Here is a 12,816-nt window from a genome sequence, read left to right on the forward strand (position 1 = left end):
TGATGGAGAGAGTTTGTGGGTGTATTTTTGTCATGAGGATGTGTTTTGCAGGTCACCTGTGGACAATGACCTAATGTACCTGATTAAGTCTGCTGTGAAAGTGTTCAGTAATATTTCTTGCGGAGTAATTTGTTAAGTGTGTGGAGTGTTACTACCATACTGTACAGTACTACTACTACTATATATTGTATAGGTATAGTTCTTGGCTGAAGAAGTTCTTGGCTGAAAAAAACCCTAAAAGGAGTAATGGCATAAAACTTGTCTAAATGTCCAAATAGCTGAATTATTAATACTACTAAGGATTCAGACTGTTTATTCGTTAAACTTGGTGATGAGTAAATGTAGTCTGTGATACATTCTTAAAGTGGCTTGAAAGTGTTTAATGACGACCGAGTTGCCTATAGGCTTTAAATCGAGTCCACCTTAGTAAGGGTGCTTGTGGCCTAAGAGCCTGAGTTAAGCGATGCAGTATGGCTCCCTCATGGTTCCAGTATGAAGGAACTGTCGAGCGCCTTCCTCTCTCTCTCTCTCTCTTCACTTCAGTGAAGGTGCACCAAATTTAAATTATGCTTTGAGGCAGACATTTTAGCAGTGATAATACAGGCATTAGTGATAATAAAGGCATCAATTATATACAAGATGTACACAGACATATCACAAATCACCTTAGCTCCCTAAATACAGTCTGGAGGAACCTTTTTAATGTACATGTGTAATTATAACAGTTAGCTTTACTTCTTAGATTACTTCTTTCTTTTCCTAAGTAATAGTTATACAATCATAAAAATGACGAATAATTATCAACTTAAGGAACATATATATTTTTTTTTATTGTCGAAATAATTTTATCCTTGTACTAGACATTTCAGGCCACTGCGGTAGATGAATTTCAAACCCTTCCTCCCACAAACTTGGTCACATTTATGTTTTTTAAGTGCTTATAGGCATATTAAAGACCTAATGAAATGGTGAATTCCCAGAAGACCGTCACTTCTGGGAAAATTGTAAAATATTTTATGCTGACCTCATCATCCTGCTGAATAAGTCAGACCAATAAAACTCATACAGTTGAGATATCCTTCTAATCTCTCCCTCTAGTTTCTGACTTGTGGTTTATAATGGTCCCTCATTGTGTTAACCTGTTTTATTAGGGAATGCATCACTTAAAAGAAGCAAAGGCACATTTTTATGATTCTGATGGCCTTATCATCAGCAGTATTTATTATGGACCTTGTGTTTAAGTAAGAGGTTATCCTACTGAAAAACACCAATTGCCTATTTTTGTTTTGTAAAATAAATCTTTTTGACTGTTTGGGACTGTTTCTGGCGCGAGGTCTACGGTCTTATAGTGTGCAAGTCTACAGCAGCTAGTACTACAGTGGTTTTATGACATTCATACTAAGCTCAATTTGGCTCATGCAGGTCCAATGATAAACTTATTTGTACTCCTTCATTAACTTTCAACCAATATGATCGTTTTTTGCAGCTGTTCATACAAACCTGTCATGGATGGAGGAGAAACCTATTGTTTACAGCAGCTAGTACTACAGTGGTTTTATGACATTTATACCAAGCTCAATTTGGCTCATGCAGGTCCAATGGTAAAATTGTGTTCCATCATGGATGGAGGAGAAACCTATTTTGTCACACATGAGGTGGCAGGACAGTTTAGAGCAGCTCAGCTATACAAAAACAATTTCCTCAATGTGCAGATCTACATTCAGGCATATATCTCAACATGTCAGAGGAGAGAGAGTCTGTTTAGTACAGTCAATCATATGCCTTATGGTGTTGTTATATGTCTCTGCTCATGGCGTGACTCTCTAAATGCACCCAAGAGAAGTAGGCCAGGCTCTTAGGCCACTGTTGTCGATGGATTCGATATGTGTTGGGGCAGAACATCCCTTCCACACGGCCCACTCCATGTCAGGCCATTAGGATCCACCAGCACAGCGTGAAATAGATTAGGCTACATCACTGTGGGTCATAGCATTATCATTACCTCAATGTAGCTGGGACCAGTTGATAAACAAATCCTCACATTTGTATTAAATTTGTATTGGTTCCATGTTGTGTAGGAACATGAGAAAGGACAAAACTAAAATTATATAGGCTATTGTAAATTTGGCCTTTGTGCAGTTTTTGCCTTAATTAGCAAACAGTGAACCGTATGTTTTTGTTTTCCCTTCTATAAACCACACCAGCTTTAATGTGCCTCTAGAAACATATCTGATGCTGAGACACTGTCTGTCATGAGACATCTCAGACTAGGTCAGAGCGACTGCACAGCATGCTAATATGTCACAGGGTTGCTGCTGGTTTTCCTTCAAGTTCAGCCACTCTGAATTTACATGTCACAGTATTTTTCTTTTTTCAGAATTTATTTACCGTTTTAAAAACACTTGTGTTTGCTTCTTTAAAGATAAAAAGTTGAGCTATGTCTCCTTCAAAACTGATAAAATATACACTGCATGGTGGTGTGGACCAAATATGCTACTTTGGTGTTCTATCAATGATACCAACCTGCCAATATATCAAATATATTGTATATAGAGAAAGAAAACTCAGCAATATTGCAATATTGTGTTCAGATCAAACTACGTAAGGGAGGAAACAACTTGGCATTGACTATATCGGTGTACGTGTCTGTATTTTAATTTGCTGCCTTTCATACACATAAAATCTAATGGAGACAGTGACACATTTGGAACGTTTAATCACACAGCACGGGAAATGTCAGTGTGGCCGAACTGCAGTTTGCCAGAGAAATGATTCACAAGCATTGATGATCTGCTGATATCTTCCTCTAAAATATATATATATTTTACAGCTTACTTGTTATCCCTGCTTGAGAAGGAGAAGGAATCTCCAGCAAAGCAGCTAAAGTCTCAACAGGCCTCTTTGTTTCTGCACTCTGGTCTCTGGGCATGATTCCTCTGTAGCATAAAACACTACATTTTTACATATTTATGTCACATGAGGGAGCCAAGAATGAGATAATCAAATGCTTGGGGGGTCAGGTTCCATGTTGCCCAATGTGACACTTCCTATTGCATAAAAAGGATTTTTTAAGACTTTGAGCCTGCATTCTGCTATACCTTGTTTGTTGAGAGACGGTGCTGTTGTCTTCTTCTCCACAAGGGGATCAGTGGAAGCTTGTACAGTGGTCTCAATAGAAACATCGTCAGGAGCTCTTTGGACTATTTATTTAAAATATTCACAGTACATGGTCTAATATTCCCATAACTGAAAATCAAAGTGACATATTCACACATTGATTTTCCACTACATCACTGGGGTTTGCAGGCAGGAGGGTGCCCATTCTTTTCATCCAGTGATCTAATGCTAGAGTAAGCATTTCAGAAGATGTCTGAAAGAGACATCTAAAGCTCCGACTTGGCATAAAAAGCAGTTTGAAATGGTGAAATAGTGTTTTTGTGTTCTATTTATAATTCATTTCTAATAGGCTATTTTTATTAAAGATATTGTTGTTGCCCAACAGGCTGTTCAAAAACGTTTGATAATTAAATAACATTTAACATAACATCTTACATGCAATGTTTTGTTTAACATGTTTTTTTTTGTGAATAATTTTCCACTGAAACTAAAAGTTGAGGGTGCCATTTTGAGATTTTACAGTAATTACAAGCATAGGTTGAAATACATACTGTAATAAATTGCTGCAACTTATGTTTTATACAATAATAGAATACAAAACAAGATTTGCATATGCTGAGACATTTAGTTTTTTTTTCCAACCTAAACTATATACTAGTGCTGCAACAACAAATCAACGAATCGATAATAGTCGATTACAGAAATTTATCGATAGTGATTTGCCGTTATCGATTGGGAGTGAGTGAGATTAGTCGGACTACTCATTTGACGGTGCAGCGCAACAGCAAAATAGCGCAACTGCTGACGACAACAAACCAAGCGGCAGCAAGAGAAAGGCTGCACCAAGGACTGCGACAACTTCCTTGTTTATTAGCCAATCAGAGCGTGGAGTACAAATCTGGTTACGCACGCACAAATCGGGTTGCGCACGCACAGATCGGTTTAGGCACGCACAAATCTAACCCTAATTTGTGACCCTAATTTGACTCCATAGGGCCCAAACAGCAGCGGTTTCTGTCGGTCCACATACCCCGCTCCAGTATTTCTCACTCACTCCCAAACACGAGCAGTCAGTCACTCCTTTGGTCGCTGCCTGAGCTTTTTTGTTTTGTAACAAAAGTAATGAAATATTTGAGTTTTCAAAAATTCCCTTGTCTACTTTAAGTGTTTTTGGATGTGTGTGCCTTCACGTGTGTGTTGTATAGCAATTAAAGTAGGAACAATAATAGCAAAATTGCACGTAATTACCTTCATTTAATCAAAGGCAGAGGGTGAGTCAAGGAGTGAGAGATCAGCCAGAGCAGTCAGTTACAGGTAAGAAAATTCACATTGGAAAAAAACTCTATGCTTCCATTGTTTTTTTATTTTGAAGTATTGTTCAACCGCTGGATTTTGTATTTTGTTTGAGATTTAAAGAGTCAAACTCTAAATTTAATTTAAAAAAACCCTTTATAAGGGATTTCTAATAAGCAAAACATCAATTTTTTTATTTTTTTTTATCTGATTATTCAATTAATCGATAAAATAACAGACAGATTAATCGATTATCAAAATAATCTTCAGTTGCAGCCCTACTATATACTAAACACATTTAACCACTGAAGACTTAATCATGCAACTAACCACGAATGTCAGCAGTTGCGCTCCAGCAGGCTGGCTCCGCTGAAATCGTTTGAATTGCCAAACTGTTTCGGCAGCTTGACGGTTTTTAAATGACAGGATACTTTATCTGTTTCTAAATTTGTGTTTTGCTGCAAGTCTGGTTGAGTGGTATCAGCCCAACACTGGGCTGTCCCTTTTTGTCTTTCTTCAGGCCCATTAGTGTCAAACTACAGGTATCAGCTTGTGCTAGCACCCATCAGTTTCTACACCCCCTGTCCTCCCACGTCTTTTTAGACCTGCCACTCCTGTGAGTGTGTGAGAAGGATGAGGGAAGAAGCTGACACAGACAGCTGACAGCACAATAAAGTACCCTGTGTGTACGTGTGTGCACATCTGTCAATAAAGACCTGCTAGGCACCCCTCTTATCTGAAGTTATGTTGAGCAGAAGGGACTCCAGTTGTACCTGTCTGGAAATCATTTCAAGGTCATTAGTTCCTGTTATTAGTTTGTGATTAATATTTTCTTCATTGAATATATCCACTGTTCCTGTAAGTTTGGAAATACAAAATAGTCTTGACTGATCATAGGTTGCCTGGAAAGTACCTAGGGTTTTAGCAGGCCCACTGCTCAAAAATGTTCCCGAAATCTTGTTTTAAAGTAATCTACTGGAGATCATCAGTGTGACTAAACCATCTGAGTTTACTAGCATGCCGACATAGAGTGGATCACGATTACAGTACACACATCTTACTATGTACAAAGTGTCAACTGAAGGACTGAGGACACAAGGCCTGCATTCATACCCTGTTAGAAACCCCCACTTAAATGGTTTATTGTTCTTTGATATACATGAATGCATTAACCCCCCTTTAGATCTTTAACTTAATTTAAACTTAATCTTAAATGCTTGCTGTATGTGGGATTTGTTGGGTTTAGTTGTGTGAGGTTTTAAACCTTACTTTGTAAAGTGCCTTGAAATAACTTTGTTGTGATTTGGCGCTATATAAATAAATAAAATTGAATTGAATTAACTTTGCTGTGGTCACCACAGTAAAATTCCCACTATGAACCCTCATGAACAACCCCACAGCCAGAGGCACAACATGTCATGACAACACAAAATTTCCACATGAGTCTAGATCCTTTCACCAGACTAATATGAACAGTAAGAAATTACGTTCGTTGAAATTGTTGCCTTAATTGCTGGTATGTAGTGTTCTGCTTTGCATAATGATTGAGCATATTGACTGTAGAATATTCAAGCTTGTGCAGCTTGTGTTAGTGTAATGAATGTAAAAGGGCTAATGCATGCATTTGATGTGGTTTCTATACATATGTTTGACTGAAGCTGATATGGAGGCAAGAGAGATTTTAGATAAAGATAGTGTACAGGGAATATCATCCTGACTGTGTGCGGAAGAGACAGATGGAGAAGAGATGAAGGGACTATGTTTAGATAGGCCTGTGTGGATGTGCTGTTGCTGCTGGAGTTAATTTTCCACCTAGCTGAGCACTGAAAGCATGAAAAACAGCAGCACATTGCTTGAAAGTAGCCACTCATAAGACAGAGCAGTACCGCAGGATACTGAAAGGCTTGTTTGACAGGACTTCCTGAAGAGGTTACTGCAGTGCTGCCTTTACAAAGGCCTTTAAAGTCCAAGCACAGGGACATGGAGTATGCAGAGGTGGATTACAGAAAGTGATCCCAGAGAAATATTTGTGATAGCGGGACCCATTTGTTTGTGTTTGCAAAGCAAGGCTTTTGCTCTTTCTACATTAAATTACTATAAATAAAAAATAAATCCAGAAAAAACACACAAAGCAGGGTTGCCACCTTTCTGGTAATTTAGTGTTCCACCTTTAAAGGCCTGAAGCGTTTCTATTATTTCCATATGTCCCCCTCACCCTAACCGGTCGAGGCAGATGGCTGCCCACATTAAGCCTAGTTCTGTAGGAGGTTTCTTCCTCATTTTTCCACTCCACTGTTGCGATTAAATTACAATTAAACTTGTGTGTGGCTACAATTAAACGCTTGCTTTTTGTGGGATTTGTGGGGTTAAGTTGTGTAAACCTTACCTTGCAAAGTGCCTCTTTTGTGAATTGGCACTATATAAATGAAATTGAATTGTTGGTCTGCTACATAAATTCCACACCTTTTTCTTCATAGTATACACATGTAAGGCTTCCTACATCAAAGAAGGCATTAGCTGTACAGACATGCTACATCAAGTTAGCACACCAGTTGCTAAACTCGATATATTACATACTATATAAATTCCCTTAATGATCAGATCCATGGACAAAATATCGTCTGTTTCTCGTGTAGTGCAACTTTTAAATAGCTCTGGTTAATTCAAAATGCTGATCATAATTTGTGACAAAAGAAAACACAAAGACTGACACAAAGGACAGGATCAGACTACCCCAAACCAAAATAAGAGTCCATGAAAATAAGTCCAAAAGAAAATCTTCACCACCTTCAGTGATGTAGCTGCTCCAGCACATACAGACAGATTGGCGCATCCTGCGCCCAAAAGTCACATTTTCCTCCTTCTCTAGGAAGCCAACATCGAAACAGCTCCCCTTCTGAAGACGCCAGCTGATGAGGCAGGATCACCATGGAGGCCTGCAGCGCTCGAGTCAAGACAACCAATCCGGTGGCAAGGACCAGGTAAGCTCTGCTGTAGCCCTGGACCAAACAAATAAGTTGAGCCACACTCTGACCATACTGAGCTCTGGAGAGAAGGTGAGTATTTCTGCGACCACGTTGAGAACTGGGGATGAGGTGTGTTGCTTAACAGCCAATACAAGAACCAGAGACAAGACCCCCGCACCTGCAGTACCAGGAGAGTGGAGTTGGACAGCTGCGTGCTGGTTTCAGGAACCAATGACAAATGAGACTTGGAACCCTGTTTAAGTGGAGCAGTGGCCTCCGACGAACCAAGGGATGAATCAGGAACCAAACCAGATGATGAAGGCAAGGAGGACACAGCTGGCACATGCTCTGGTGTTGAAAAGAAGAAACACTTACCTCCTGACTGGCGTTTCTCTTGGCCTGGTCATCATGTTCATTTGACAGTTTCAAAACTAAATATGCTAACTTTGACCAAATGTTCCATGAAAACAAAGCAAACTTGTCCAGGAGCATTCAGAACCCATTAATGGATGAACACTGAGTAGTAACCTTGCTAAGCTCAGAAACAAACTCAGCAGCAGTTCTGGACGAAACAGGTATATCCACATCTGTAGAGCTCAACGAAACAGGGAAATCCTTAGCTGTAGAGCTGATAGGATCCAACAAGCATGATGATGCAGCTTGACAGGTCACCTCTCCACCACCAGGCGTCATCCTCACCGTCAATTCTCTGTCCTACTCCCTGGTTGCTAAGACTTGTGACGCGCAGCTCCAGTCCGGATGCATTGATCGGAGCTCTATGTTTGCTTCCTGGAGTGCGAGTGTCTCAGCGAACAAACTGAGGCCGGTTCCGGAAGTGAGTAGAAGTTATCCGGGTAACTCTGGGTTTTCAACTCCTTCCAATTCCACCAGGGGAAACCCAGAGCCTGGCACCATGGACTGGGAGCTGCAGGAGATATTGTTCATTAAGAGTACCCCCACAGTACCTTGTACCAGTAACTTACCCTGTGGAGGTGGCCTCTGTGGAGGACGAAAGAGGTTTTCACTGCAGCAGACGGAGAAAAGCTGCACCTTGCATGCTCCAGCATCTTTTACTTTGTGAACACCACCTTACACACACCCCACGCCTGCTGCAAAATGGTGTACACACTGTTCAGTGCCATTAACCTGGCCTCTGGATAAGGATGCTAGATGGTCAGGTTGATAATTCTGCTGTGCAATGCAGCAAACGGCAGATGTAACCAGTGTCTGGCTGCTTCCATAACTCAGAGCTAAAGTCAAACACTTACTTGGACAAACAAAGATCACGTCACAATGAATAGCACTTGGAACAAGCCGCACAAGACAAAACTAAACACAAAGACAGGGTCAGCTGGGTCCAATGTGGTCAGTTCAGTTCAGTCGGTATAAACTGGTGAACAGGAATTGCTCTGAACAGGAGAATAGGAATGCTGAGGCCCACAAACAAAACTAAATGGAGGACCCAAATGCACAACCCATAGACAATATGTATAATAAAAGGTTTAATAAATAAAGACATAAACTACAAAAAAAGCGCTGCACAAGCAGGTTTAACAAATACCACAAACTGATAACTGAACAAAAAGTCTCTGCGTAAACAGGCACAGGTAAACCTAACATGAATGACCAAAAAAAAACAACACTGCTAATGCAGAAACAAGAAACTAAACATGTAACATATGATGTGGACAAGCATACCTGGACATGGAACAAGATGCTGCAAACGCCATGCAACAATCAATGACGAACCGATGAAGGAATGAACACCAACTAGGCCTTAAACACCTGACTAAACACAGGTCAGACTAATTATTAAACAGGATATGACATTACAAGACTGAAAACCTGACTGACTAAAGTTTGCTCCTTTCATTCTGCTTAAATCTCCATATCAAGTTATCTCGGGTTCATGTTGCTGAATGTGAAAATTTTATATTGGATGAATATATGGATTTAAGGATTAAGATTTAATCTAGTAATAAGGTAAAGGAAAAAGGAGTATTACTGGAGTCAAAGTGTTTAGTCTTTTGTAATGTAAATTCTTTAGGTCTGCAACTAATGATTGTTTAGATAATTGATGAATCTGTTGATTATTTTTTCGATTCATTGATTAAACAAAATTTTGATTTTGACTCTGACACAAAATCCAGCGTTTGAATAATAAAACTTCAAAATCTAAAATATAAATCAACAAAGCAAGCATAGAATTTAGTTCCAATGTGACTATCTGCAGCAGCTCTAGTCAACCTGACTGTGGGAGAAAACCCACTAAGAACACAGGGACTCTTGGGCTCCTTCTGTCTGTTAGGCAATGGTGACAACCATTGTATCTTTAGATAGCAGGCGTCTCTTAATATGTACACACCCACCGCTCTAACATCTGATACAATATATTGGCATCACATATCTCTGTGATTATGGGCTGCAGTAATAGTAATATAATTTCAGCAAGCATGGCCTCGTAATGACGTAGAATGCAGTTCACAGTCTTTTAGTCTTATTTAGGTTTTAAACTGCCATAACTTGATAATAAATGTTTTCCAGTGGTTGTAGATTTTGCGTAAATAACATACATAGTAATGTTTAATCCTATATGTTTACTCTGTCGGCTCGAAACTGCAGGAGTGCAGAGGCAGTTTAAATCAGTGGTGCGACCGCTCACATCAGAACTTACTGTGGTGGATATAGTTGATATAGTTTTACGTGCTCATGCATAGATTTCACACCAGTTGCCAGTACGTATTCATATGTAAATACCTACTGCACACCTAGACTGGAGCACCAGGATTCCACCAGTTCAAAGAATTTTAACATTGTAGATTGCAAAAATAGTGGGCTCAACACAATATTTTAAATGTGGCAAAATCATGGCAAAAAGTGTTTTACTTTGGCTATAATTGAAATACCTTTAGACAGTTTTAGATGCACATGCTTGATGTGAGATTTTCAGGAGATTCTGTTATGTATTATCACTCCCAAAAACTTATTTTCAGACTCTATCTGTACTTGTACTTTACTATGATTTCTGCTGTTGCCTAATACCATTTATGTTTTATCCAGATTTATTGTTACTTTATGTCTAACCATTTTTTATTTTATTAGGTTCTACAGTGATCAAATTCCCAAGCTTCTGTAAATTTTTACCAAAAGCCAAAAAAAAAAGTTCGTGTCATCAGCAAATAATATGAATTTCATCACATCAGATACTTTGCATATGTCGTTTATGTATAAAATAAATAATTTTGGCCCCAAAACTGACCCTTGGGGAACTCCACACAGTACTTCTTGACAATTAGATTTATAAACTGTTGCCCCAAATTCCATACTTTTCCAGTTTCTTTATTTCATGTATTCAGTATTTCATGGTTTATTGTATCAAAAGCTTTTCTTAGATCAATAAATATCCCCACGGCACTTTTTTTTCCTGTATATGGAGTTGGTAATGTCCATCCATCTTCTGGTCCGCTTAATCCCGTATGTGGGGTCTCGGGGGGGCTGGAGCCTATCCCAGCTGGCGAGGGGCGGGGTACACCCTGGACAGGTCGCCAGTCCATCACAGGGCCACACGAGTTGGTAATGTCTTCTATGAATTCCGTTCATGCTAATGTAGTTGACCGGTTAGTTCTGAATACATACTGACTGTCAGAGAGGAGTTTGTATTTATCTATGAATTTATGCAGTCTGTTATTGAATAGCTTTTCTAGAATTTTAGAGAATTGTGGTAGAAGAGAAACAGGTCTATAGTTAGTGAAGTGGTGTTTGTCACTTGGGATGGATGTTTCTTAGTTTTTCTCCTTAACCACTACACTACCCAGGATGTTGCTGAGCCTATATAAAAGAATAAACAACAGCGTTTTAGGACTTGGGAGCCAATCGCCATCTACAGGCAAAAAAGGCGTAGCACATACTCTTACGTCATGTAAACCAGGTGTTAACGCAACAAATATGATAAAGAAATTCTCCTAAACAACGGTGCGGCTAATTTGTAGATATTTACCAGCTTACAGTACAAGCTTCATACTATCGAACAGGACCGAGATGTTTACACTAGAGATGTCCAACTTGAGCCCTCCTACCTGACATAGAATTGATCTTTTAAAGCAAAAGTGTCGCCAGGCAGAATCTCGAGCGTGTCTCGAAATCATGTGACCAACGAGAGCGGCTTATCTGCAGTTTGAATGGACAGGTTGTTTCAATATGTCAAAGCTTTACAAACATGGCAAGCGGACCAGAGACGATCTGTAGGATGATAGATGACACATTCATAACTAAACAACTGCTGGACTGTGGTTTACCCTTGAAATTAATATTAATACCAATCATAGTGTTAAGGCGCACACGCATACAAACATATATCATATACATATGCATTGTTATACATAATCTCATAATACTTAATAATAGCCATGTCATACAACATCACAACTACCATAATCACACATTATTGATATTGATAGTGATACGTACTAGTAATACTTACAGCTAAGTTTAGAAAGCCTGTTTATCAAGTGTTAAGTGTCCCCTACAGGGTTAGTAAAGCTGTAGCTTAACATTGTTCAGCCAAAGGATAAGGCAGATATTGGTGCATGAACAATGCCACTTGTGAAAGCCAGGGTGATGAGAGGAGCTTGTCTGCGACACCCAGCCAACGAGCAGAGGAAGGATTCCTAGCAGCCTGGGAGCCCACACACCTTCAGTTCCAGAAGGGCAGGTGTTGCGACCCAAGCCGTCCACACAGAGCCTCCCAGGCAGAGCGGCAGCAGCCACAGGGACAGCACCCGACGTCAGAGTGGACCACTGTGGGTCAACACTGTCTGCGCCATGAGAACCAGGGGCAAGCACTCCCCCCCAGTGGGAGGGTCGGCCTGAGAGAGTGGAACCTGAGGACCCACGGACCAGAGTGAGCTCACCCCCAGTCTACCACCCCTACACGAGTGGAGTGGGGCATGACATTGGGCCCGCAACACAAGGCCGGCAATTGATGGGGGCTGGCAGAAAAGAGACCACCCAGGCAGCGGATCAACGTACCCCGGATGGAAAAGGGGACCCCCAACAAACCAACCGCACCACACACATGCATATTCACACAGACACACACACATCAACACACTACCACAAACTCTCTCACAAAGAACTAGTCAATCATATTTGAACCCATGCACTCTCAGATACATTCTTGCACCCACACCATTCGCTTGTTCTCATTCATGGGGAGGGCAGGTCTCTGGCCTGCCGCCCATGTGGCCCCAGACAGGGACCCCAGTACCTCCGGAGCAATACCCACCCACCCCAACTCCGGAGAAGCAGGGGACAGTGGAATAGGCCACAGCTGGCCTCACCCCGAGGCCCGAATGAAAGAGCCCACCCCCCGGCCCTGAATTTATGTGTAAAAAAAAAAAAAAATAATGATGCAGTTTATCAAGATGCTCTCAATTGTACA

The 12,816-nt window shown here is 40.4% G+C and overlaps 1 protein-coding gene across 10 annotated transcripts in view; it reads left to right on the top strand.

Annotated features, from left to right (window-relative positions):
* whrna (whirlin a) overlaps window positions 1-12,816 on the top strand; it is a 122,194-nt gene that overhangs the window by 23,078 nt on the left and 86,300 nt on the right. The window contains exon 2 of one of the 10 annotated variants that reach the window (XM_055513135.1): window positions 7,280-7,391. The exons of the other annotated variants lie outside the window; for them this stretch is intronic. Coding sequence (XP_055369110.1) covers window positions 7,323-7,391 — 69 coding nt within the window. The 5' untranslated portion in view covers window positions 7,280-7,322. The remainder of the gene's footprint in view (window positions 1-7,279; window positions 7,392-12,816) is intronic. 10 annotated transcript variants of the gene reach the window in all.

The sequence above is a fragment of the Betta splendens genome, chromosome 12 (assembly GCF_900634795.4).
Source record: "Betta splendens chromosome 12, fBetSpl5.4, whole genome shotgun sequence".
Taxonomy (NCBI): domain Eukaryota; kingdom Metazoa; phylum Chordata; class Actinopteri; order Anabantiformes; family Osphronemidae; genus Betta; species Betta splendens.